Source organism: Catharus ustulatus, chromosome 3 (assembly GCF_009819885.2).
Source record: "Catharus ustulatus isolate bCatUst1 chromosome 3, bCatUst1.pri.v2, whole genome shotgun sequence".
NCBI lineage: Eukaryota > Metazoa > Chordata > Aves > Passeriformes > Turdidae > Catharus > Catharus ustulatus.
The window spans coordinates 37675835-37703324 of NC_046223.1; the positions used below are offsets into that span (position 1 = coordinate 37675835).

Below are 27490 nucleotides of genomic sequence, written 5' to 3' on the forward strand. Positions count from 1 at the left end.
GGAGGACAGGCAGGATGAATGAGTGCGGCGGGCGGAGAGCAGCCTGAACCTCACCCCTGACGGATCGGGGCGCCGAGGAGGTGAGGGGCGAGAGGGTTTGGGTGAAAAATCATCAGCTTTAAAGCACACCTTGGAGCTGTCTGTGCCTGGGGGACAAGGGGAAGGGGGTTGCCCACCCAAAGGCTTCATCCGGACACTACCAAGGTATAGGGAGGTCCTCAATGCCCCTACCCCTGCAAAATAGCTCAAAAAAAAAAAAAAAAAAAAAGGTGTGTGGGGAAACTCTTTATTGTTACTGTGGTTGCTCCCGGCCTCCCTGCCCGTCTCCCCGGCGGCGCTCCGCGGTGCCAGGATTTCCCTGCAGCCCGCCCGCCCTCCCCGCCCGCAGCGCCGCCGGCAGCGCCGCCTCCCCGCGGCTGCCGCTCGCCGCCCGCGGCCCCGCGCCGCGCCCCCGGCACACGGCGCGCCGCCGCCCGCGCACTGACAGACGCTCGCAGGTGCCGCGCTCGCCCCGAGTCGCGGAGGGGCGGCCCCGCTGCCCTCCCGGCTCCGCACCGGCGGGAAGGAGGTAGCTCGGGAGGGAGGAGCGGCGCGGGAGCAGCGGCAGCGCCGTAAGTCGGGGAGCGGGGCGCGGAGCGGGAGGGCCGCCACCGCCGGGCTGTGCGTCCGGCACTGCCCCTCCTGACCTGCGGAGCCTCCCGCTCGGGGGGCTGGGAGGGAGGGTACGCATTTCGGGGTAACCAGAGACAGTACCCATTAATGATCTTGTCTGGCTGCTCGAGAGGTTCATGCCCGAGCTATCGCTTAGAACGACTTGGAGTGTTTATACATCACTGAAATTCCGAGCTGAAATTCGCCCCTGTATCTGTTTAGATTTCCTTCCCAGTGTATTTTGGCATACCTGATATTGTGCTCTTGCCTTGCAGAAGGCATGCCCAGCCTACACCCCCCCGAAGCAGGCTGCGCTCCTTTCTGTGCGGTGTGTCCCCCTTCGCCGCGCCCTCCTGCGCGGAGCTAAGAATAACCGTGCGCTCGAGTGCGCTGCTCCCTGCCCGGCTGGGGCTGCACCGAGGGCGCTGGGGGCAAGTCAGTGCTCGGTGGGATGATGGTTATCGAGCTGAGTTCAAGTCGGGAAGTCAAATTTGAGAATTTGGGTTGGGTTGCTGATGAAGAAATGCCAGCTGTAGATTAATAAGACGGACTTGATTTATTTTCAGTTAAAAGAGACCAAAATAGAGGAAGCAATTAATTTAGGACTTGCGTCAGTGTAGATTGTTGCTATGTTTTAAAAATAGGAGGGAGGCTTATTGTGAAATGTTTAAGGTAACAAATATGATCCTGATCTCTTACTTTCCTTTGAAAAATATTTGGGGGAGGGAGGCAAGGACTCATGCGTAGACCATTAATTTCAGTTATATATAGGTTATAAGGATGTAACACTGTTCAAGAAAATGTAGATGAAAAAGATCAGAGGGTTTAAGGTACGAAAATCTAAAGCTGAACAATTCTTCAGATACACACTACCAGAAATCTTATAATCCATGTGCCATGGCTCAGATGTTTAGAGGAATGACAGAGATACCAAAAAAGGCATCATCATACTCAGCGCAATTCTAGAAGCAGAATTTTCTGCTTCCCTACAGAAAAGGAAAGCACATTTCTGGAAGCAAGAAGTGACAGATGTGGCATCTCGGCAGCTGGCTAAACATAAAAGCATGTATCAGCAGGTGATTACTGTTGCAAGGATTTATTTTTAAAGTGTCTTGTACTGAAAGGCTTCATCCTTTTTTAGCATTAGCATTAAGATTTACTTGCACTCTATGGTATGTTAAAAATAGTCTTTCAGCAGAAACATTCAGGAAAGCAAGGGAAAACTCCTATGTCAGAGGCACTCCTTGATTTGAACATTTGTTTTGCATTACAGCATGCTAAGGAGAGGAACTGTGCAGGTTCTTTGGTCGGTAGGATAGTACTGAAGGGAATGATTTTTCGTGGCCTCAGCATAAGCCAACGGTATCTGGGAAGGAAACAATGGGGCCTATCTTCTCCTTACATTAAAGATAATCACAGTTACTGTTCTCTGGGCAGCACCTTGTACATCCACACAAGTAAAAATCAGGCTGCAGAAACTACCTCTGTGGTTCTGCCTCTCTTCTGTGATTGGTAAAACCAGCGTGAATCACCAGGAGGCAGCCTGGGTGAGTTTTAGAAAGGAAAGAGATGGATATCACCTAAGAGGCAGCCCAGAGCCACTCTTCCCCTGAGGCAGTGGCAGCGTGGGTCTGCACCATCCCCATTTGACTGCTGTGGCTAAATGTCATATTGACTTGAAAGAAGCATCTAAAACTGTTCCAAACCACTTGTATCAGCTTTACTGTAACCAACAAAAGCCACAGTTCATGGCAGAACATGTTTTGCTCTCAGCTTTTCATAATTAGGTAGGCTGCTTTGGTTTATAGTCTTCTAACCTAGATGGCTTCTTCTAGAAGAAATTCTGGTCCTCTGCCCAAGTTTTGAGAAATAGTTTGGGGATGAAAAGGGAACTTAAGTTTAAAAAAATTTCTTTCTGCCATGCAGAATTTTCCATCAGGTTCTCCTTGCCAGTGCAGCTGTGTGTCCCAGGGATTCAGCAATGTTCTCTGACCAGTTCTTCCTCCTCTTCCTCACTCTAGTTAACACTAGTTAACAGAATTTCTGTGGAACAGGTCACCTGATGCCTGTTTGCCTTTTCATAATGATGTAAACCACCACACGCTTTCACCCTCCTGCATGCAAATTTCACTTTTTAGAAACAAATAAAACCATCACTTTCCCCTCCCTCACCCCTTATGATCACATCAGAGTAAATATATTTTCTCAAGATCTGAGCCATCGCATGGAGAACCCGTCTTCCCCCAGTGGTAAAACTGAACTAATTGGGTGGTCTGTATCTCCATGTATCTCCATGAATGCAGTGCTTACAGGGAAGGCAATTGGCTGAAGGTGTTGTTTGTTTGTTTGTGTGATAGCAAGGTGAATTTCCCTAATAACCTGAAGTCTGAACTTAAACGAGGGTGTGGGAAGAATTGTGTTGGGTAGAGGAATCTTTAAATGATTTCCTCTCACTAAGAAGCAGGCAGGTTAGCAGGCAGTGAAAGCGGCTCGTGGGTGCTAAGGGATGTGTCTGGGTGGAGCAGTGAGAGCAGAGTCCTGGCTCTTCTGCAGAGATCAGTACATCCTGTGCGAAGCAGGATGGCAGAGTAAGGTGCCACTACTCATGAGCTCAAGCAAAGCTCATACTGAAGAAGAGACACACTTCTAGTGCTGTGTCAAAATAAGAAAGATTTCTGGTTGACACTCGTGCAGATAAGCATTGCTTACTGTATTTTACAATGTTCTGTATTTACACTCATAATTGACATTCCTAATGTTATTGCACACCGGTGTTGATCCAGCATGGTTTCTGCTGGGAAAATGAATCTGATGGGAGCAGCTGCAACTGGCTGACAAGACTTAACTTCCTCATAGTTCAAGGGTTAAATCAAGACTCAGTAAAGCCTCAGAAAACACATTGCCAAGATAAAATGGCATGATTACAAGAGGACAGAGTCTGCCAGGTGACAAGATATATTTATACCTTTAGTTAGTTTCATTGATATTTGTGTAATAAATAGTCAAGTATAGAAACAAACGTTTGTCTTATGGTTTTGCCACTAGTCAAGTCTACAAGAGCACAGTTAGTCAATAATCTTTGTAAGCAACTGTGAGATTTTTCTTTTGAGAGGCCAGTGAACTACTGAACGTATTTTACTCCTTTTTGTGTTGTGCCTTTTTTTTTTAAAGAGAAAAGATAAGCCATTTGCAGGCCATTTACAGACTGAGCCTACAGCCAAGTAGTGCTTTTAGTGCCTAAAGCTCTGAAAATGTGAGTCGTTTTTGAATGTTCAAACTGAAGTGTATTGTCATGATCTTAGTAGCTTTTAATGTAAGACTATTTTACTGAAATGTATATTTAGCACAAGTAATTTGAATTACAGTTATTCTTATCTTTGAAATTAGCGAGTGTTGCAATACTCTTAAAACTTGATGACCTAGTATCTCGTGAATGCCAGGGAGCCACATTAAGGGTTTCAACCCCCACTATGTGTGGTAAAGCAACATATAACTTAACTATGTAAATGTTGCGTTCATGCTGTTTTTACTTGCACAGAATAATAGAAGAAAAGCTCACCAAATCTGATACACTGCTTTGATTTCTATCATAAAGGTCAACGGGGAACATGATAGATAAGAAATTAAATGGACTGATACTGTGAGTTTTTGTGCTGGGTTGCATTCTCAACGAGCTAAGTGAACTTTTCTGTGGTTACATGTAAACAGCAGCTGACCTTCTGTAGAGATACAAGAGCTGATGACAAGCTGAGACTAGGTATGACTTGCTTAATCAGGTCTGCAAGCTTGTTTAGGTGCGTTTACATGGTAATTAATTTTTTTAAAGTCATCTATAAGAACTTTCTAAAAATAAATACTACTTCATATCTTTGCTTGGAAGATCTAAAATGTAGGGCTTGGTGATTTTTTTTTTTATCCCTTTGAAATACCAGGTGTTTCAAGTCCCTTTCTAACTATTTTGCTATAGAAATTTTATATGTATCTGAGGGTTTGTGTTGTGCCTTAAACAAATGAAACAGGTGTTGAGTCTTCCTTACAAATGTGGGTTTTTTGCTCTTAGAATATTAGGCACTGGTATAAAAATAGTAAATAAAAGCAAACTGTTAGTCTGAAATTTCCTTTTTTCCCCCACTGTTAAGAAATCTGTGCAGTATAACATTAAATTCAAGCAAATCCAAAACCCTAAAACCTCTTCTAACCAGAAGCTGGCAAAAGCCTGTAGAAAATGGTATCTAAATGGATTAAGGTCATGTTATTTTTCATAGCCCTCTTGCCTTACATAGTATGTGGAATGAATTAGGTGAGCTATAGTAAAAAGGGAGGATCTGTTTGAAATTCTGGGCTAAAGCTGAAATCTGTGCTGTGTCATAGTCCTTTTGGGAAGTGTAGAAGATGAAGGAACCAAATAATGATTCCACAAATAATATAATCTTGGGAATTTCTATCTTGGTGCTCTTTGAATTTGTAGCCTTAGTGCTCTACATATTTCTAATTATGGGGCTCATAATTCTCAGTGATACTCTGCAAGGAAGATCAAAGGTGCTTTGCTGCCACCACAGTCAGCATCTCTGAAGCCTTTCTGCAAAGAGCTTGTGAAACCAGCTCCCTAGCCAGCAGAGCTCTCAGCCATCATCTTCAACAGGAGAAATCCTAATCCCTGTAAGAATACGTGTAATAAATCTTAATGAAGAAGAGGCTAATGGATCTTATTGCTTTGATAAATACTTTCTCTGTTTCTCCTCTTCAAGTGAAGTTCCTTAAACTATAAGAAGTAGGTATTCTCAAACTATGTGAGTAGATAATTTCCTGTGTAGTAGACAGTTTTTTTTATGTGGGTGCTTTTTCTAGTACTTGAGTGATGCACTAATGCCAAGTGATGTACAGGATTATAATGCCAGTGTTGCTGGGGATTATTGCTCCATTTTTATATTTGCACCTTTTTGTTTGTTTTTCTCATATTTCATTTATATTCTCAAGAAATACATGACAACACTTATGGGCTCTTCTCATTCAGAAAGCTTTTAAATTCTACAAAAAATCACTACTTCAGCAATTTTAAACCTTAAAAATCCTTTATGATGCCAGAAAAATTTTTAATGTTCTTTGTTCTAATACTTCCTAAATCTTAACCTTTTAAATTTTATCCATCAAGATATTTTGATCAGAAATAAGTTCCATTCTTTATTTTTTCTTACGTGTATCCCCAATCCTACCTAATTAAAGCCTGAATTGTGTATGTTTACATGCATCTTTTTCATGAAGGCCTACATATTTTTTAGAAACCTCTAACTTTACTTTTTCAACTCAGTTAATATGATTCAGTGCATATTTTGATTTTAGTTAAATTCCATTTATTCAGGAGATTGGGTAAATTAGCTGTGAGATTCAAAAACGAATAAGTCCAAGGTGTGGTGGATCTCTGGTGAATGTCCAAGGTGAATATTTTGGTTTGCTTTTTCTTTCCCCTTTGCTGTGCTGAAGATCCACACTATAAATATCTTGTCCTCGTTGTGACAAGATCTTGTTAAGGCACTCTTGCCACTGCTTTTAATGAAATTTGTAGGGGAACGGCCATAATTTTTAAATTTTTGTATTTATTTTTTGGATTATCTGGTAAACTCTCTTTTGGGAACTAAACCATCATTTTGGTTTGTTTCCAGGGGATGCTTAGATCAGTTTTCTCATGTTCAGATTTCAAATGATAGCCTAATCATTTGAAATTCTATGAAGTCCATGTAATTTGAAACATTAATGTGACATTGGTTCTATGTTTCTGTAGCTACAAAGAATGAAAACAAAGGCTTCCCTGAAACCAGAAGTTGCACATGCCACTGAGAGGGTGAAGAGATAAGAAGATGCAGGTTCTGCCTTTTGTAATACAGTGTAAAGGCCACTCGTGTCATTTCTCCCCATTTCTCCCCAGCACTGTGGTCCTTGTAAAGGCACTTTTCTTCAGATTTTTCATGATTTGTCTCTATTCATTTGGAGAATGGTTTGTGGCTGTGTAGTCTTTGGCATTTCCCTTTTAAGGATACGTTGCTCCTACAAATAATATTAGGAGTTAACCCAATTTAAGGAAGGCTTGAACAGTAGGAGAGCTACGTTGTGAGTGAAAGAGGGACAAGGAAGGAGTAGTGCCATTACTTGTCCTATATGTCAGATGCAGCCCATGTGTTTCTGCTCCAGATACCATAGATTGCTGCTCTTGATCAAGTTTAGGCTGCTTCTTTGCTTGCTCATGGCTCCTGAAACAGATGACCTTGGAATAATAACCATTGTTCATAAAAGGGTAAGATGTAATGTATCTGGGTGTCTCCTCTGCTAGATGGTTTGAAAACCAAATGGGAATACAGGCGAGAAGAATGGAGTAGCATATCCATGCTGTATATATGGCATACAGGATTGTACTTTGCTTCAGTCCAAACAGTTGGTGTGGAAAAGTGAAATAGGAGGAAGGTGATGTTCACAGCAGCTACAATTCTTTTGGTATTCCTTGCCCCAAAAGACACAACAGCTGAAGAACTGTCTTCTGTGAGATTTTATTGTTGTCATTGTATGTGTGTGTAATTCTTAATATACTAGATGCCTGGCTTGTGGTTAGGGGTGTGATGCTACAGTAATACAAATTTGTAGTAATTCACTGCTCAATTTGGTCATCCTGCCTAGAAGGCAAGGGTGGCATCTAGTCAGTTTGATGAAAGCCTTAAATGAAAAGGTTTACTTGTTATATCTGCTTAATTTGTTTCTTATTAGTAACATTCAAAGTAATCAGTGGCGCACAGAAGTCCTCGAGACTTAATGGAAGATCTGTTGTTAGGAGCAAAGATAGTGAGTGGACTGAGCAGGCCAGTAATTTGGCTGCTGCTCTGTTTTGCATGTCCCTCCCTACTTGCTTGCTATGACTTTAGTGGAAAGAGACGCTGTATTTCTTCTGTTTTTCTCTTCATGTACCTTCAGGCAGTATGAATACTCATCTCAGCCTCTGGAGTCTTTCAGATAAGATTCCCTGAGGTCAACAGTGAAGACAACAAAGTAATCCATTTGATAACGGTGGACTGTACAGCTCTCTTAAAAATGCATACCTCTGGTCTCAAAGAAAAAAAAAAATTACAATAGCAAGAGTCAAAGAAGGTTGTGAATCTATAGAGTTCCTAAAGGAATTTCTGAGGACGAAAGTAAAACCTGCATCTCCAAATGGAAGTGCTGAACAATCATGTAATTTATGCTGTGGAAAGTTTTCACTTTTTTGTCTGAGAATTGATTTCGCTGTTAGTTACAGTAGTTATTTTACCTTGAGAGTACAACCATGCCTCTACCTTGGCATAGGAATATACATTGTAAATAAGGTATTTTGTGGCATGGTATAACGTTTTGATTACTGGGACATGCTCTGACAGCTGTATAGGAGGAAATGACAGAATTGTTATCTAATGAAGCAACAACAGAGAAGTTGGAAGCTTTTTGACATTGCCTTTGGTATGAACAGTATCTCCATTCAAGTGTATCCAAGTAATCTCTGAAAATGCAAATATATAATCTGCATATAATTTAAAAATCTGCAAGGAAAGAAGCAGGCTTCAATGGCTAAATGAGCAATTTAAAATGCAAATTACTCCTGTTGCTGAATTCCAACCAATGTTCCTGCATCAAGCCTGCATAAATATCTTTGTTAGTTGCATCTGTGAATAAACCTTCCCTACATCCGCAGTCCTCCATCTCCTGGTTCCACATCCTGGTTCTTATCTGAATTTAGATTGATGGTTATTCCTGCCTGAGTTGTTTGTGGGGATGGAGCAATGTAAGCATGAGGGCTGATATTTTCAATATAGTGGATTTCAGAAGATTCTAGGTGTCAGACACTAAAACTACCAAGTCTTGTAAAAAATTCTACACTTTAACACCTTGGCATCGCCTGTCCTGGTAATTCAGAGTGACAGGAAAAGACACATTCCCAGGCAGAAATTTTAAGGTCAGAACTAGCTTCAAAAGTACAGAAGTGCTAGAAGCTGTTAGCAATGTTGTGGATTTTGATGGTTCCCATGTCCATAGGAGTAAAGAACATTATCGTACAGCTGGGGAATAGAAATAGATAATTTTGTTTTATCTCATTAGAGAAACAGTTTAAAAACTTTGGTTAAAATTCTCCCACCTCCTTCTAGTCCTCCCAATAAACAAACATATACAGATGGCTGCAGAAGAGGATAGAAAATGTTGAATGGCAGTGTCAGATATTGATAAACAACTCTGAAAATAAACCTTAAAATGGAAGCTTCCAAGACAGCTGATGAGTAGGTGGACGTGTTAATAAGGCATCATCTGAGAAATTGTGTGTCTTCTTTCTGCAATAAACGTGGCATCTGCGGAAATAGGAGCAGCTGTCTGTGTGTGTGTGCATTTTAGAACCATGACTGAAATGGTACCAGATGGTACCAGGTACCAGGTGCTCTGATTCAGTGTGTTCTTTCAGTCCATCTTCTGAGGTAGCTGGCGGTAGTTGCTGGGCTTCCCAAATTTCAAAGTTTGTAGTTTTGGGATAAATATTCAGTAAGTACAAATGTAGTCCCAAAGTCAAGTTTTACAGTAGTAAAAATCTATAGGAGATGTGACTTGAAAAGAAGTTACAGTTACATTTTCAAATTCAATAAAAGTGTGACTTTTTTTTTTTTTTTAGCAAAAGTGAATGAAGCCACATATAAGTGTTTTTAATTGTACTTTTCTTGAAAACTAAGTGTCTGTAACTGGACATGGTTTCTACTTGGTCATGGATCTTCGATACCCCTTTTGGACAGTTGTACTTTAAAATGTCACATTTTTCTTGTTTGTTTTGAAGAGGCTAAGTTTCTGTGAAATGGTGCCCTTCTGCTGGTACAGTATCAAAGGAGAAACAGTTTTTAAACCTTGCAGATCTCACACTGTTCATGGTGATTTGACAGAACAGAATTTATTTGGTACTCCATGCAGGATTTGAAGTAGTGTCCAACACAGAGATCTACTTTTTTTCTTTCTGTTCTGTGCTGAAAGATGAGAATTTTTCAAACACAACAGTTTTGATGAGAGCTCTATTTTGATAACTTCCAGGACATTTGTCCTTTCAACCTTCATGATCATCTTGATTTGATGGCCAAAGAAACACAATTTATGGACAGAAAGGCTCTAAAAATTTTGTGTGGCTTTCCTGAGATAAAAATGCTTTTCCAAATTTCTTTCCAAATTCTTAAGAGAAATGCCATGAATTTAGGGGAAAATATTGTTCATACCTTGAATGATAGAAGTCAGACCAGACCACTGGGGACTTGTCTTATGACAAGCTGTAGGCCTTTCCTGAATTGTTACCCAGTTTTGTGTCAGTATGACTCCTGGCTCTGCCTGAATTGTTTGAATTAGACAATAGTAATTTCTTTAAAAAGCAAACAAAAAAAATTATCAAATATTCAAATAGTAGAAAATCTACCATAAGCCTGAGTAAATTGTTCTTCTGATGTACTATCTTTGACTAGCTTCAGTCTAGCAAGTTGAAGCTAAATAGTTGGACTTGATGATCTTAAAGGTCTTTTCCAACCTTAATGATTTGATGCTTCTATGAAATGTAAGTGACAATATCAGTCTTGTGTCTCTCCTGGAACTTTCTTTTGTTTCATGATCTCCTCTTGGAATTGTGGCTGCAGGAGCTGGACATGAAGATGGCCAAATGCAGAATTACTGGACCTTTCCTTTCAGTGCCTTCTCATGGAGCAAGGAATTGCGCTAGCTGCTTATGACTACAGTTCAAGAGGATGAGGTTCAGCCTGGCTAACTCTGCTGACCTCATATTTCTGTTTCTGAGGACACTCTGCCTTCCTACAACTGTGGTCTTTGTGGTTTAGTCTTCCATTTTAGTCTTGAGTGCATGATTTGGGCTGCTGTTGAAACTCAAGTGGCTTACTATCAGCTTGAGGTGGTTTAACCTGACAGGTAACTGAACACTACCCAGCTGCTTGCTCACCCCTTCCCCACCCAGTGGGATTTGGAGAGAATTGGGGAAAAAAAGGTAAAACTCATAGATTGAGACAGACATCTTAATAGTACAGATAAGGAAGAGATCATCCTAAAATAAGTAGAATGTACAAAACAAGGGCTGTACGGTGCAATTGCTCATCACCTGCTGACCAATGCCCAGCCAATTCCTGAGTAGTGGCCCCAGCCAGCTTTCCTCCTGGTTTATATACTGACCATGATGCCATATGCTATGGTACATCCTTTTGGACAGTGGGGATCAGCTGCCCTGGCCCCTCTCAGCTTTTCCCCAGCCTACTCACTGCTGGAGTGGGGTGAGAAGCTGAAAAGACAATCACTCGGTGTAAACACTGCTTAGCAACATCTAAAACACCAGTGTGTTATCAACATGATTCTCATCCTATATATTGAACACAACACTGTACCAGCTACCAGGATAAAAATTAACTCTATCCCAGCTGAAACCAGGACACAGTTGATCAAGGTCTCTCTGTCCCTCAATTTCATTATCTACCTGTTGATTTTTCCCCTTGATTCTAAGTCTTCCAGTGCAGATCATATTAGGGTAGTTCTCGAACTGAAATTGATCGATTGAAGGCAAAGAGTTTAAAGAGAAGTCACTGGTAATGCAGGCTGCAAGTTCTGCTGAGCAGAAAGCTCACACAACTCCTAATGCCTACAGGAAAAAAAAGCTGCAATTTCTCTTCCTAACATTAGTCTCACTTGGGAGTGGCACTACATATCAGAGCCTGCAAATAGGGTGAAACTCAGACGTGTTAAACTGCTGTGTAAGAACTCATAATTGATATATTCTGAGATCCTGTGACAGGAGAAAGAAAAGAATATTCGAATATTCGTGGTTTTCAGTGGATGTACTGGGCTGAAAGAAGAGCTGAAAGAAGAGCTGTATGTGTTGTAAGTTGTCCTTCCATTGTTTAGTAAAGCAGGAGTTTTGATTCTGAGCTGGTTTGCAGTATAGCCTCCAATAATTACACTGATTCAATTACTGTTGAAAGAGAAAATATGTACACTACTGATTCCAAAAGTTATTTTAGTTGTTTTTAAAGTTACCAGCAAAGTGTTTGACCCAGGAGCAAATGGCTGTTTCTGGGTACATAGTAAATTATTACAGAATTTTAGTGGAAAACTCAAGAAGAATATTTTGGTATCCGATAAAACAAGTGAAAAAATTTTCTGTATCTTCTGCATAAGAAAGGTAACTAGCAAGAGGTTTTAAGGGAATTTTATTATTTATTAGCTTTAATCAAATTCTAAAACAGCACTCAGTTTCTCTTGGATAATAAGTCACTGGGAATGTAATAGTCCAAATGCAAGTTAGATAAAGAGTCTCTGGATTTTTCAGGTATTCACAGTTTCTTGTTTTTAAAGTTGAGATTTTGCTTCAAGATGTAATGCTCTTTCAGCGTGTCTTGGCAACCTGAGTGAAGTTGCCTGCCTTGTTTCAGACAGTCTGAAACACTCACTTTGGGAGGTGTGAACTCAATCAGAGCCATTAATCTGAGAACTTGGTGACTATAAAAAGTTAACTGTGCTCCTGCAAGCTGCTAATGTGTTCTATTTGGAGAGTTTTAGTTTACTGACTAGGTGCAGATTTTTTCTTTTTCATTGTTGTTTTCACCTTTTTCCTCTTCTCATGCTAAATTGTCTCTGCCTTCCCGTGTTTGTCCTCTCAAGTGAATGGGTTATGGTCTTTTCAGGAACAACAAAACTTTAACAGCAGTATCTGTGGCTGGATTTTTTAAGGAAGATAAATATTTAATTTGAATTATTTTAGGATTAATCCTATTTAGTGCTGTGTTCTGAAACAAACAAAACAACAACAAAATCCCATTTTCCTCAAGGATGTGGTTTAACTTTAAGAAGCCTATGACTACAGCAGTAGGGATGTTGCTGAACTACTTTTAACACTGGTCTTTGTAGCTGTTGATGAACTATTAAGTACTTTCCTCCAGTAAGGATTTCCTTGTGCTCCAAGGAAGAAGCCCAGGTATGCTGCCCACTGCTTCTGCAACCAGAAGGAGCATACCTCTGGTGAGTCCAGGTTAGCAGGCATGTACAGAGGGAAAGAAGGAATGCCATTTGGGTAATATCTTCCTTCTAGAAGTTAACTGTACATGTCTTTTGGTGGGACTGTGTTTCAGAGTGCTTTGGTTATTGTATTTCTATTCCTTCCCAAGAGAGCTATATCTAGAGAGACTGTGGAAGAGGCCCTACATTATCCAATAATTTCTTCTGGTCTGATACTGTAGCAACAACACTGAGATGTTGATGCTCTACTTGTATGCAAGTTCTCTCTTAAATTTCTTGAATGTACTGTCTCTGCTGTTGTGTAATTCAGGGAATTATAATTTGTTCCTTGCCTGTGTTTCCACAGATGGTATCTGTGTTAAAAAAAACATATGGACAAGAGAAGAGAGGCCTACATTGTGCCTTAAATTAATGCAATCCTAGTGCATTGTTACCATATTATATGTTGTGGGGGTTTTTTAGCTGGATATTGTTTGGATTTGCACTTGGGACAAGGAAATTGACCTCGGTTTCTCTTCCTTTGGCTTCAGTAACAAAATCAGGAATACCTGTCTGCTTAGGTGGCTTGGTTTCTGACCATTTTTACATTGCTTTTGTTTTCTGAGTTGGTGTTGTGGTGTTTCTGTTTTTTGTTGTTGTTGTGTTTTATTTTGCTTGATTTCCCTTCCCCCTCCCCCCAGCAGAAGTTTTTGCCAGCACTGTAGGTGTGTGCCCTGTACTCTACAATGTGTCATCTTTCCTTCAATTTTTGAAGGATGGTAAACCACACTAAGCCAACGTGGTGCTCTTCCCGTGGCTTGAATTTTAACTCCCTGGAGCTTGCAAGAACCATTAGAAATTTGCTTTAAATAGCCTGCAGTAAAGGTAGAATTTCATCTTGCCTACTTATTAGAGGATTAAGTAAATAAATATGCCCTTTACATGGGAAAGTAGGTCCCAGAATTATGTTCTTCTATTTTTCTGCCTACACACCTCTGCTTTCCATACCAGTTGTATGAATTGGTACATTAAGAACTTGCAGCATGTGGTAACAGCTCGTTCTTGGTCAATACCGAGGTGCATCCATGCCCAAAGGCATTGCTGCACCTCATGTCTGTGCTGCTGGAGTTGTATAAACAAGACCAACAGCGCTTTAACAGTCCAGCAGCAAGTGCCACAATGCAATATAAATGCCTTGCTATAAATGTGTGTGCTCTGTTTTAGAACCAGCTTCTCTCAACTCTGAAGTAATTACTGCAACCTGGATAAAGTGTAGGCTCAGTACACTTAGCTGGAATTCGTTTAGTCAAACATAAGTTTTGCCTTGTGCAACGCCTCCCCCAGTACTCTGTATAATGTGAGGGGTAAAAGGGTGAGGTTACTAAATGGTGAGCCGAAGCATTACTAAAAGGACAGTTGTTAAATTTGGGTTGAATTTGGCTGTCAGACACCTGGTATAGGTCTCCTCAGTATCCTAAGAGTGGAATGCCGCTGCTGATCATTCTTAAATCTATGGACAATGATTTTGACAATGGATTATGTATTTAATGGTAAACTTCAGAATCTCTCTTCCCTTTGATGTCCCTTGTCGGAAGTACCATAAGTAACACAGTAACTAGTGCTGAGGAGCATCTTTAGCAGTTACTTGGCATTTGTAAGGGAGTTAAAGGGACCTGCAAATGTAGGCTCCTCTACCTCTGCTTCTGGGTAGGAGGGAGGGAAAGGAGTTGTCTCGTTGACTTGATGATCTTAAAGGTCTTTTCCAACCGGAATGATTTTATGATTCTATCTGGCCTGTAAGAGCTGCAGAGAGGTGCAGCTGGGTGTTGGCATCTGTTACCTAATGTCTAGCCTAGTTTCTTTTGAAATATCTGATTAATTTTGGGGTTTTCATTAATGTGGGTTTTGGAACAAATTAAATGTGACTGAGGTCCCAACAAGGATCTGTTTTCTGCTGAAGAAATCTTTATACAAATGAACAGCAATTTGCATCGTTAAGCACACACTTCATTCAGGATGCTCAGCAGGATGGAACACTGAGATAGAAATTGCCTCATGCAGTTCTTTTCTTATAAGGTGGGAGACACTTAAGCCCAACTCATGTTTTGGCCCACTTGTGTGTTCTTTTATAACCTTTTTGGGGAGGTGGTAGTTGTTTTCAGGCAGTTTGAGTTTGGTGTGATCCTCTCCAAAAGGTCCTTGTATCTTGAGTTTCTTTAGATACTAACTGGCAACTAGACATTCCCCTCCCTCTCCCTAGGCATCCTCCCAAGGATTTACAGTGTTTCAAAGGTGCGTGAGAGGGTTTGTTCGGGTAGGAGAACTCGTCGTAAAAGTTGTAACTTGTTTCTCGCAACAAAGGCAAGTTGTTTTGGTTGGTGTTACGCCACTGTGTTTGTCATTGTCGATTTATGTCAGGCTTTAAATAGGATGCTCTGCAATGAGTTTGTTTTCTGGTAGTTTGTAATCCTTTCAGGCCAGCTAACATTAACGAGCGGCAGCATTGCTGTGGCTGGCTTTCTTTTGATCATGCATAGCCCTAGTCAGGAAATGGGTGAGGAGCATGAGTCATGATTACATTACGCTAATGTGACTGCCCACTAGAAGTTTTCTTTTTGCCGCCAATACGCCTTCCCTTGACACTACTTCTGAAAACAAAATGTCCATTTTGGAGCACTTTGAAATATTGACCTTTGAACAGAGATTTATGTTCTCTTGCGGTCTCTAGGCAAATCTCTAAGCAGGAGCCCCTGCAGAGAGCAGAGAGAAAATGAATGTCTGCAAAATGCTTTTCCAAAAGTCTGCAAAGACAGGACCTGACTGGATACAACATGCTTCCCTGACCCATTTGCTTATTCTTTCATGTTGCCTGCACATGCAAGCTCGAAGTCCAGTCTTATACAAGGGCTGTCATCTCATTCACCATTTGGCTTAAGCTTTGTCTTAGATCTGTACTTATCTTTTGAAATATGGCTGCAATAATGGGAGGATAGGCGCTGAGTGCTGGCTGATGTAAACCCTGAGTGTTGAGAAGGTGGCTTTAGTGGGATTTGAGACAACAGTATTTTGGACAGTTTAATTAAATACATGGGATTTAGAGTTTGAAAGAAATATCAGCTGCTAATCAGTAAACTAGCTTTAGCACTGAATTGCCGCTGTGCACTCTGAATATTCAGATGGTACACCTCTGTACAAGTCCTGAGTATATTAATTTCTTTCAAATTAAACTCATTAACTCTGCCAGGCTTTAAAAGCAGTATGTGAAATATGACTATTGGCACAAAGAATGATTGCACCCTGATGCTACCTGATATATTCCAGAAAAAAAAAGAATTCTGATGGATTGAGTACAAGCAACTCAAGCTATCAGAGCCAAATTTCTCAGGAGGAAGTGGGGACCCCTGCACTGCTGTCCAGCGTGGTGCATCCCTGTCAGCTGGGGTGTGTTGCAGGTGTCACTGACATACTGCAGAGCAGTACAAATATGACATGTCTTCCGGTTGTCACTTATTCTTCCAGATTCTTACCTCTGCTCAAATGGTGCCTTCAAATATTGGAGTCATTCTGTTAGAAGTAGAGTATAAACTCACCGTGAAGATGTAATTTCTGGTTTTTCCCTTTTGTTTCATATGAGGGTGATTAACCAGTTACTTCAACTGTACTAACAATATACTTGAAACTGAACATAGATAACAGCATTTTAGAAGCCCTACTTACTCTGTGATTTCAACCCCATTTTTTAAAGAGGGCATAAGTTGGACCAAAAAATAATTCAGTGAGGATATTTTAAATCTATTGAAGCATTTCCTTGCTTCCATCTACCCCAATGCCATTAACTTTTATCTCATCCTGATGACCCTTCAACTCTAAAGGCGGTAGAACTGCAACAGAGCAGAAGATTCGTCCTTCTTCTATGTAATAAAAAAATTAGTCCTGTACAACTTTAGAATTTTCTGCATCTTTACGTCTCTACCTCATTGTTAGTCTTTGCATACAGGGGACTCTCTGGCTTTCAAGTTTGTTTTAAAACTCGTTTATCAACCACTTAAAGATGGTCAATACTTATTTAAAGTGAAACACTCTGAAAAATGAATAGAACTGGTGATTGTGATATGCCTATGTTGCTTGTGTGTTTCAAGGAGATGATATGGAGTATTTGACTTAGAGATGAAGAATATTTGAGAATTGGAGGTCAGCAGTTCAGGGTAGGGTTTTGTGGGTTTGATGGTTGGGGTTTTTTTTAATTGAAACCTTGCAGGATCCTTGTATTTTAGATTGCCTTTTGTCGGTAGTTTGCCTTTTGTCAGTTACAGAAATTTTAAACTAAGGATCTTTTCCAAAAATAGTATGACTATATTAAATATAGTTAGAAAAACTTAATTTCAGTATGACAGCAGTCTTGGGAAATCTAAGACAGAAACAAGTGGAGCTACAAAGCCATTTTTGCATCGGGAGTGCATAAAGTCTGGATGTTATTCCGTGGACATTTTTTCCTTGCAGAAGAGATGGTTAAGATTGCCTAGCTCTTCTGCCACAACTCCTTGCTTTCTAAGAGTGATGTCTCAAGAGACAGCTTAGCTATTGAAAGGACTTTTTACAGCTGAGAGTAGCAGTCTCACTCCAAGTCCTGTGAATTTACTCCCCTTTCCTAGTCAGTTTTCACCTTGTTGTGTGCTGGACTGGCCTGTAAGGGGTGCACACAGCAGGGGGGAAGGAGAGAATGCCTTTCTGACAGCGAGTTATATTGGGCTTGAACTCTCTTGAAGCATTGCCATCGGGCAGCTGCAGCTGTTGCTAAGCCTGTCCTGTAAACTGAGTCAGTGGAGAGAACTGCGGCTGTGACCAGTTTGAAGCTGGCTTGTAGGTCTGTCTGCAGGGTACAGAACTGCAAAGCAGAATGAGGAATCCACGGTGGGAATTTCTTAAACCGGCTTTGAGTGCAGAGTTAGGCTGAGGAACTACACCCTCTGTGTCAAAAGAGAAAGCCATCTATGTTAACCTGCTCAGAATCACAAAGGGTGTGGAGTGTCGATTCATAATCCACTTAAACTGATATGAGAACTGGCTGACATCACAAGGGGCAGTTGAGATTTCAACCAGAGTAGTTTGCCAGGCTTTTAGATGGCACATTGGCTCAGGTTGTAGGGATTATTCTTTTGTCCCATTTCATGTCTTTCCCTATGACTGAAGAGAACTGATGGACAAGTTTTTAAGCCTGTCCATCTTGTGGCTTGTGGGTTTATAGTTCCCAGCTATTTGCTCATCTGGCATGTGACTTTGTAGGAGGAGATGTGTGACTGTGCGCAGTCTGTTTGACGTAGCATGAGCTCACCGTGGCTGGCTGCATTAGTTAACGAGCTGTGCTGCACCTTGTTCTGACATGCACCTCTGCCTAAAGCTGCATGGGCTTGCTCTCACCCAGCTTTTAGAAGCCAATATGGTATTAAATCTATATATATGAAGGTATCAGCCAACAAAGCTAAGGAGAAGGTAGTAAAGAGGGACTTGTTTCAGTCCATGAAGCTGAACAACAGAATAAAGCGAGCTCATTAAATCCTTGTCTCTGGAGGTGAAAAGATATGAAGGTTTTTATTATTCTGGGAAAGATGCTAAGTTTTAAAAGCTGAAAGCAAGCTGTGATTCAAACCTGTTGAAAGATTTTAAAAATTGCTTGATAAAAAAAAGTGAATTATTTAATATATTCTAATGAGTGGTCATAAGCACAGTTGCAAAAACAGACTGTGTAAGGCATTTAATTTCATATTGCATCACAACCAGATTTTTTAAATGTTAGTCTTCTAACAAAGTATAACAGTGTGTATTAAAAACATTTAGAATCTCAGAGTAAATGTCAAAAATAAGTCAGCATCAAAGAGATGTATTTCTAATGATACAATGCAGAGATCTATTTATACAGTATGGGTTGCATAGTATTCCTATGAGCCATGAGGTACAGAATTGTTGAAGTACAAATTTGCAGGTGATTGATATTGGTGAGGAAGTATATCAGCGAGGGAGGTGGAGAAAGCTCAACTGATTTATTGATTTACAGCTTGCGCACATTGAAATAAAATATTTGTCTCTCTTTCTGAGGTATAGCATTGCTTTTTATTCTATAGACAATAAATCCAGTTTATTTGGTGGAGAATGATAATTTGGAAAACTTTTTAGCTTTCCTCCCACCAAGGAAAGGAGTAGACTCTTACTGGACAAACAGTGTAGTATTAGCACTGCCAATGCCTGTGCTGCCAAAATTTGTTGATTAAATGAATATATTTGTATATTGATCCTAAAAAAGTAAAATGGAGATGCCCACTCTGAGCCAATAAAAGGCAAGGATAACAAATTCTACTTTTTCCAGTATAGTTTATTCTGCTTGGATAACTTGTTTTTGTTATACCAGTACAAGAATTCTTAAATGGTTTGTAATATAATTCTACTCTGTAAATACAGGGAAATTCCTGGTGTAAGAGGGTGAGAATAAGAGCAGAAATATGATCTCGTTTATAAACAAGCAGTGATGATGGGAAGAAAGAAGTGATTTTTGTCTTTATATATGCTGTTAGGGAGAATTATATTGGAATATTGTCACTAATTCTGATCTGCTTGGAAAACGGTGTTGAAAAATTGGAGGTGGTTCAAAAAAGAGAGAGGGAGAGACATCAGAAGGCTTAAAATTGTTCTCCTACTATCACCACATGAGGAATTCCCCCTGTTCACTTCGATCAAAAAGGTTGACTGAGAAACAACTTGGTTAGTGTTCAAGTACCTTAACAAGGATGAAGGTTTCTGGTTGATAAAGGGCATTTGTGTAATCTCAGACTGATAAAGAACAAAATAATAACTGGGGGCTGAGGCCAGTTGCTCAAATTAGACCTATTTTTTTTCCCTCCCCTCCAAATCAGGTTTCCTCTCCTTTGTTTCTTTTTCTTATAGCTAAAATAAAAACTCTTAAATAGATTAATTACTTCATTGATTTCCATATAATGAACAAGTACTTCAAGGGTTTAAAATCAGTTGAAAGTGTTCCCTAGTTTGGTTAACATCACTTACACAAGGTCAGTCTGTTTGAAAGAGCACTAGGCAGAATGCCAAGAGTTAAAGGAGTCAACAATTAAAAATCAAAATCTTGTTTTTTCTTTTTTTGTAAACCTAGGTTTTAGGGAGGGAGGAAAACTGGAAGGTGTGGAGAAATGGAAGATACTTCGAGAAAGACACTGCAGCCTGTCCCTGTCTGTGCTTACACTTAGTGGCAATTACACTTCTTCAAACGGTCAACTCACAGCTGGTGTACTATTTGTCTTTGATTTGTGTGGAAAAAAAGTGTTTTATAGCAAGGGAAGTCAAAATATATCCTTCTGAGATTTTTTTTTTCCATTTCTCCACAGCTTGGATACATAAAATTATTTATTGTATTAATTAGGACCCAGGTTGGAAGAGGGAACACTTTAGGTGCATTTTCTCTGATGGCTGACCTCTGTGAGGTAAATTAATGGATGTAGTCTGCATGTATGGGGAATTTTAAGAGAAGGGTGGACAAACACCTTCACAGCCAGCACATGGCATCTCTGTCTTCAGGGCAATGTATAAATGAATCAACTGTACCACAGGGTCAGGTCCTTGCTTGACCTGTGCTTCTGTAGCTGCAGGAATGATTTGGGATTTTATTTTTTCCTTCATTTTCTAAACAGTGTATGTGATAACACAATTAAATAGGTAAGATTTGATCCAGGTGAGTCAGTTGAGTGCAGTTGAGAAAATCGGTCGAACTGAAGTGCATTTAGCCTGATTGTTTTTATAAAGTAATTGAATCTGTAACTTTGATCAGGAAGGTGCCAATTCTTTGATGAAAGGAAAAATAGAGGAGACAAGGACTCTAACCTGATTAAGGAAAGTTGACTTTAATGCAGATGAATTCAAGGGCTGTGCCTCATATAAACAATGTAAATTTAGATAAACAGTCTGGAGGGAGATGTGTTAGCACCTAATGTGGTTTAAGCTACTTACAAGGTGGTGGCTTTATAAGCAGAGAGCTGGTGGCCAGGTCTAGAAGTGTACAGACTTGTGGCCTCTTGTCTTCAGAGCCTGGTGGTTCATAAGGACACCTGAGTCCCCAGAAACACAAGGTAAGCTCTGTGGTGCATCATCTGATGACTTGGTTAACTGGGAGTGTGTTTTACTAGCATTCAGGAATTGTGACTGCATGACTTCAGGCCCCTGTTATAAAACCAGTAAAATTGTGTTTTATGCTTGATGCTGTTTCAGACATAGTGAAAGTAACAGCATTGACCAGGATGTTCTTAACAGTTTGTTTGTACTGCTGAAAGCTACTGATAGCTAAAACCTAAAATAAAGCCCTAAAGTCTAATTCTTCTATGCTAGCAGATACTTCATCTTGTAGAAAAGTTGCAGCTGCTTGTTGCATAGTTTGTAGTCTGTCTTTTGGTATGTTACTGTGTTTTCATTTGGATATTTAGATAATGTAGAGACTCAGATTTCTCTTACTGACTTACTCCACGAGGTAATTCAATTATATTTTAAATTATGCTTTGGAAAGGCCTTTCTCTGAGTTTCACATGCTTCTAGTCAGTGATGTGTAAGGCAGAGCCTTTGCAAGGGATTGCCCTGCATAAAGCCCATGGGCTTACCAGCACACATAGTTGCTTCTGGCTCTGCTCTGTGGAAATGTGGTTTTCTTTTTATAATTTCTTTGCTAAAGGATCTAGGTCTCTTGGGATGTGTGCACAAATAAAAGTTTGCACCTTGACCCTTATTTGTCTCTGACTTTGCAAGCTTAGCTGTTGAGATATTTGTAGATAGTCCATCCTTTTAAAATGGACCATGGAATAAGCTAAGGCATCCATCCATGGAAAACTTTGAGCTGTGTGGAAGGTGAGGATTGCTGAGTGGACAGAAGGTGGATTGGGAAGCACGTCTAAAAATATTAGTCTTTGTTACCAAGCAAACTACTTATATGAGAGTGTGAAGTGATAGGAATGAAAATGAGCAAGTGCTACAGCCAAACGAAAACTTTAATTTTCACTGGACTGAAATTCCTCTGGTTTGGCTCATGCTTGGATCTTTATAGGAGAGGGGATATCTTTTCAACTGGAATGAAAACCCTTTCATGTTGTTTTTCTCTTAAATTAAGGTCTTCCACTGTAGGCTGGCAGTCCAGGATTGCAGACTTCTGGTTTTCTGGTAATTTCTCATTCAACTTTCCAATTTAGCTGTACAATCACTTAGTTACTGAGCTGAAATTAGTCAAAACAAGAGACTCTTTTAGCAGTAAGATCAGAAAAAGGTCTCATTTTAAGACAATGTGAAATTTAGTGTGTAGCCTGGTATCAAGATTGATGTGTATTGTGTTTCTTCTCTTAGGCCACGTGCACTTGAGATTCCATTAAATCTTGTTGAGTGCAGGGAGTGTGTTAAGATTCTTGTGAAAATTTTGTGGACTAATTTTTTTGTCTTCTTAGGATTTGAGCTGGAGGCTTAGTCTTGTTAGGTTTTTCTTCATTTGCCAAAGTTTGATTAATAAATTTTTTTTCTTACTGAAAGAACTACTATATATATACATATATGTATGTGTGTGTATGTATATATAAGCTATATGTCAAATATTGATATGGGTTCTTCCTTATTTAATTGTAAATTAAGTATGAATAAAAATAGTATTTTAGGCTTAGTGAATATTTTCAGATTTGTTTGAAGTAGCTTAAAATCTACATTCCTTTAGGCAATAGTTGACAAAGAGGATAGGTATGCAGAAACAAAATACAGTTGCTCTGAAGCTATGTTATATTGTGCATGGAAGGACTGTCCATTGAGAATGGAGCCCTTTTCTTTTATTCAAAATTTGTAATTTGCAGATTTCCAATGCTATGGATACTGAAATCTACGGTAAGGGTAGCCTTTGTTTGCAGAAAAAATTGTACTTGCACTAAGCATGTAACTGAAATTTCTTCTCTTTAAACGTAAAGCCTTTGCACGGCAAATGGAAGGCAAGGCCTTCACAATTAAAAGGACTGCTGTATAGAGAGGGCTTATGATTCTTGATAGTGGAGTCTCTTGCAGCATCCTCTGCAAGAGAGGATGTATGGTAGTATGGTTTTACACTGCCCCTTACTGGGGCTCCCTCGTAGTGCAAGAACTAAAGGAGATCTGGATGTCTAAAAGTTTGGCTGCTTTCAGAGTTTTTGTCTATTTTTCCCCCTGAGCTATTAGCTAAATAAAATACAGTGCTTTTCTTGTGTGTCAAAACGGGGTCTTTATACTCAAAGTTATTTTACATTTCCTTTTTAGTACTTCTTGATGTTCAGATGTTTCATTGGGTCTTCCAGGTTTTTTTTTAAAGCCTTGTGGAGTTTTGGTGGTAATGCTTTTTGATACAGATCCTAAGTGGGGGAAGCAAGGAAAACTTTGAATGATCTACCATTTGTCTTTCATTTTTAAACTAGTGACCAACTGGCATGACTTTGGACCACATTGTCATTGCATTGTCATTCACTCAAATGAAAAGGCCTGAAAGAATGAGAAGTTAAAATCAGAGAGAATTTGGTCTGTTATTTCAAGGAAGTGAGATAGAGCTGAGTCCACTAGATAATTATGGAACAACCTCGCCATTCATCTTTGATAATAGTCTTCTCTGTAAAGTTGATGGCATTTTGTTTAGTTGAATGGGTTACTTGGGCAAAATGATAAACGGGGGGAAAACAATGCAGTGAATTTTAGATTTTAAAACTGCAAGGTTGATTTGACTAATCAGTTCTGTTTCCATTGAAAGTGGCACATGTAATGATCTTATTTAGGAATTACTTTTGTATCTTGCAGTACTGTCATGGAGTAATGTGAATCTCCTACTATATTGTAGATCCTAATGAATTACCATTTTGTTGTGTAGAAGGAGGCTTTGAAGTGCTTTTAATTGATTGATGCGATCAATTGTATTTTCAAAATTGATCTTAAAAATATAAAATGCCCTCATAAATTATTGAACTTATTTTATATTTCAACTTTAATCTGTTTACATCTGATATCTTTTGCGGGGGAGGGCTCTTCAACATTAACAGAGTGCAGTAGATACCTGGTGGGAATCAAAAAGCCAAAGCACTGACCTGGCTAGAATCCCAGCTGCCCTTGTGATGCACAGTTAAGTACCTCACTGTAGGAACTAATTACTGTGGTTAAAGGATTTGTTAAAATGCTTAAATGCTTCTTGACAACCTGGGTGTGTAGCCATACAGTGCTGAGTTTTAAACCTGGTGATTCATACTTGGCTTAATTTGGTGAAGGAAAAACCCTACCAGGGCATGGATAAAAGGCAGCAAAAGTAGCCCTTGTTACAGCCAGCTTCCCTCCTCCTGTTGTACAGAACAGTCTTTCTGTGTGAAAGCTGTAATAATCTCCTTTGCACAGTGAGGGTGGTGATGGACAAAGTGTGATGGAATTGTAGCTGAGTATTCTGACGAGAAGGGGTGATCTGTGGTATATGGCCTTAATAGAAGAATGTATAAAAATGTCTGCGAGAAAAAATGCATTTATTCTGAGAACGTCCAAGGGTACTGGCACTATAAGGAAGAAATATGCCATTAAGGTATTAAAGAAGAGTGTTTTCAATAGCCTGTTGACTGAATAGCCTGCTAACCCTTGTTAGCTCTATCAGGCCTTTCAAAGACCTCATTCTAGTAGGACAACACAGTTTGCAAAGACTGTTACAATTGGCTGCACAGAGCAACTCTAAATCACTGTGGCCTCATGACTGTAACTACTTGCTATGAAGAATTCATGTAAAGAATGTAGTCACAAGAATCAGTCTCCTCTAAAGCATGTGCAATTGGATATTCCTAACAAATTGTAAAGACCTGGACCAGCTCTTTTTTCTAGTTCCTAAAACTATCTTTTTAAATGGGCACACTTACTAGAAACATTATTAGTTACAGTCTGTGAGTGTTGTAGCACTAATTGGAAATATCTGAATACTATTCTGATTATCCAGTTATCTAAATCAAGGGAGTCTATTCCATATCCAAAATGGTTTTCTGAATGACTCTGTCGGTCTTCCTGGATCTACCAAAAACTCAATGTTGTTGAATGTTATAAATGCATTTCGCATGTGCTCTTGAAGGTCAGCATTTTGAATGCACAATAAGGAGAAGGAAGATTGAGATAGTGATATTAATCAAATGAATTGTGCTCAGCAACTGTGTCTAAAAAAGTCTGACTTCAAAAAAAGCTATGGAGTCAGAGAAAGGTTAGTTAGCCCTTGTTAATCTGAACTCTTTTATCCTGCCTAATGAAGGGAAGCAACATCATAAAGCTAATCTGCAGGCTGGAACTGTCAGTACCATTACTAATTTTAGGGTTTGGTGAAAACAAGACTGAATGAACCATGAAAAATAAATTAACGATAACCTGATTTTGTATCCCGTGCAGGTTTTCTCGAGTTGAGGAGGTAACCAGGCATTTGGTTGGCACCTGACCCTGAAACTTGTGCTCTACCTGTGAAGAGCTGATGTGGGAGACATTTACCTTCATGTACTCCACAGTTCTTTGCATCAGAAGACTTTGTGTGCAAGAGTGGTTCACGATGATGATGTAACATTGCTAACACTGAAGGTCTCCTGAGAAGAATTGGCTTTGTAAGAGGCTTCTCCTTCCCTCACCTTTTTTTTTTTTTTTTTTTTAATTACTTCTCTCAGAAACTACAAGCAAGATGCCAGCCAAGACACCCATCTACTTGAAAGCTGCTAACAACAAGAAAGGGAAGAAATTCAAACTAAGGGATATCTTATCTCCTGATATGATCAGTCCTCCACTTGGAGATTTTCGTCACACCATACACATTGGAAAAGAGGGACAGCATGATGTTTTTGGAGACATCTCATTTTTGCAGGGCAAATATGAGCTATTGCCTGGAAATGAAGGTGAAACCAGAGTTAGCCAGTCTGGTATCCACAATGAATTCTTAAGGGCAAACAGCACTTCTGAATCCATGTTTACAGAAACTCCGTCACCAGTGCTCAAAAATGCTATTTCCCTTCCTGCCATTGGGGGTTCTCAAGCCCTTACATTGCCTTTATTGTCACCAGTGACATTTAATTCAAAGCAAGAATCCATCAGGTCATCCAGAAATCCTAGGCTGAGCTGTGAGCCAGTAATAGAAGAAAAACTGCAGGAGAAAGGTCAAGAGACGGAGGATGAAGAAACATACAAAGATGACATATGGGAGCAAAATGGTTCTTCTTCACATTTTACTAATGGTAGCGACAGTCACTCATCCAGCTTTTCTGAACGATGCACTGATTGGCAAACAGTTGATTTACTGGATGACAGTCGGCTTTCATGTGAACTGACCAAGACAAAGACTAAGTCAGAAGAATCCCTTTCAGATCTTGCAGGCTCTCTTCTCTCACTACAACTTGACTTGGGACCCTCACTTTTGGATGAGGTCCTCAATGTAATGGACAAGAATAAATCTTAGAACTGGTACTCCCTTGCTTCTTTATAAGTGATTCACTTAAAAACAAACAAAATACCATAGTTCAAAAACAGATGCTTAAAAATTAGCTGTTCTTGCAGTTGTATGACGAGTTTTCTAAAAATATTCCTAAAATACTATTTTTTTACCTATTGTTTTTCATGATTTTTGTTACACTAAATTCTCATATCAGGAAGGTAAATTTTAATAATCAGTTTCAGCAAACATAAAATGTTATAAGTACCAGTATTAATGATCAGAAACGTAAGAAACAGCATTTGAGGATGATAACTGATTGTGACATTTGATTAGTTCATGTCTACAGGCTTCTGAATATGTGCGAATCTCTTAATGTCAGAAAGGAGACTGATACTAATTATTCACTTCTATAAATTATTACAGTATCACTTTACATGTAGGCCTCTTTCTAGAACCTTTTGTTTGAGGGTTTTATAGTGTTTTTCTTCATTTTCCATAGTACCATTTCTGTTATAAATTCACCATAACTACTTTCTTGGTCTTATACTACCACTCTAAATTCAGATGTGAACAGTTTGAAGGCTTTTTCAGCTTGAATACCTGGTCCAGAGTCTCAGCTGTTTTAAATGAGTATGCACAAATTTACACAAGTTGAGGCTTGGGCCTGACATTGTATATGAAATGTTATGTTGTAAACAGGTGACACATGCAAGATATTATGGTTAAATTATTTTAAAAGTTGAAATATTTTTTCTGTGTGCATATTGGCTTTTTACTGCAGAGCCTACACATACAGTATCTCATCAAAATAGTTGCTTTGGCATTATTGGTGCTCTTCTGAAAATTGTATATTTGTGTGTTTGAAGAAAAATATGTATTAATAGTCCTTGCTTTTTTCTTCATTTATTTCCACAACATGCTTTAACTTGCAACGGATTATTTTACTTTTTGAAGAAGGCACTGGTTATTCACAATGCTAGTGATGTGTGCAGCAACAGCCAATGTTTGCAAAATGTGGATCCTTCAATACAGTACCTACATGGATTGCATAAATACCTTGTGCAATACAATAAAAAACCCTTTAAATTGCTATGTCTTTGTGATTCACTACACAGCCTCACCAAAACACAAAATTTTGTTTTCTGTTATAAGGAAACAGAGTAGTTGCAGAAATACCAAGGGGCAAATAAATTCTAAGTTAATTCAGTTGATTCCTCCAGTTTTGTTCCAGAAATTTTAAGGGCAAACTCCAAGCAGATAAGACGCTCTGCAATATATATACTGGTTTAAAGTGATGACAGATAGGAGAGTAATACTTTGGGCCCAATGAAGTTAGTGGAAGAGTTCCAGAAGTTTTCA

General features: G+C 39.5%; 1 protein-coding gene across 2 annotated transcripts; it reads left to right on the plus strand.

Annotated features, from left to right (window-relative positions):
• On the plus strand, nucleotides 1-27221 carry CDC42EP3 (CDC42 effector protein 3). 2 transcript variants are annotated; one of them, XM_033053851.1, is made up of 2 exons: nucleotides 1-80; nucleotides 25108-27221. In XM_033053851.1, the coding sequence occupies exon 2, from the start codon at nucleotides 25388-25390 to the stop codon at nucleotides 26153-26155; it is 768 nt and encodes a 255-aa protein (XP_032909742.1). In that variant the 5' UTR covers nucleotides 1-80; nucleotides 25108-25387; the 3' UTR covers nucleotides 26156-27221. The 2 variants fall into 2 exon arrangements, with proteins under 2 accessions (XP_032909742.1, XP_032909741.1); XM_033053850.2 differs by lacking the exon at nucleotides 1-80 and adding an exon at nucleotides 473-611.
• Nucleotides 27222-27490: the final 269 nt, after the last annotated feature.

Excerpts from the sequence above, each read along its gene's own strand:
- CDC42EP3 (XM_033053851.1), top strand. The coding sequence starts at position 25,388 with ATGCCAGCCAAGACACCCATCTACTTGAAAGCTGCTAACAACAAGAAA.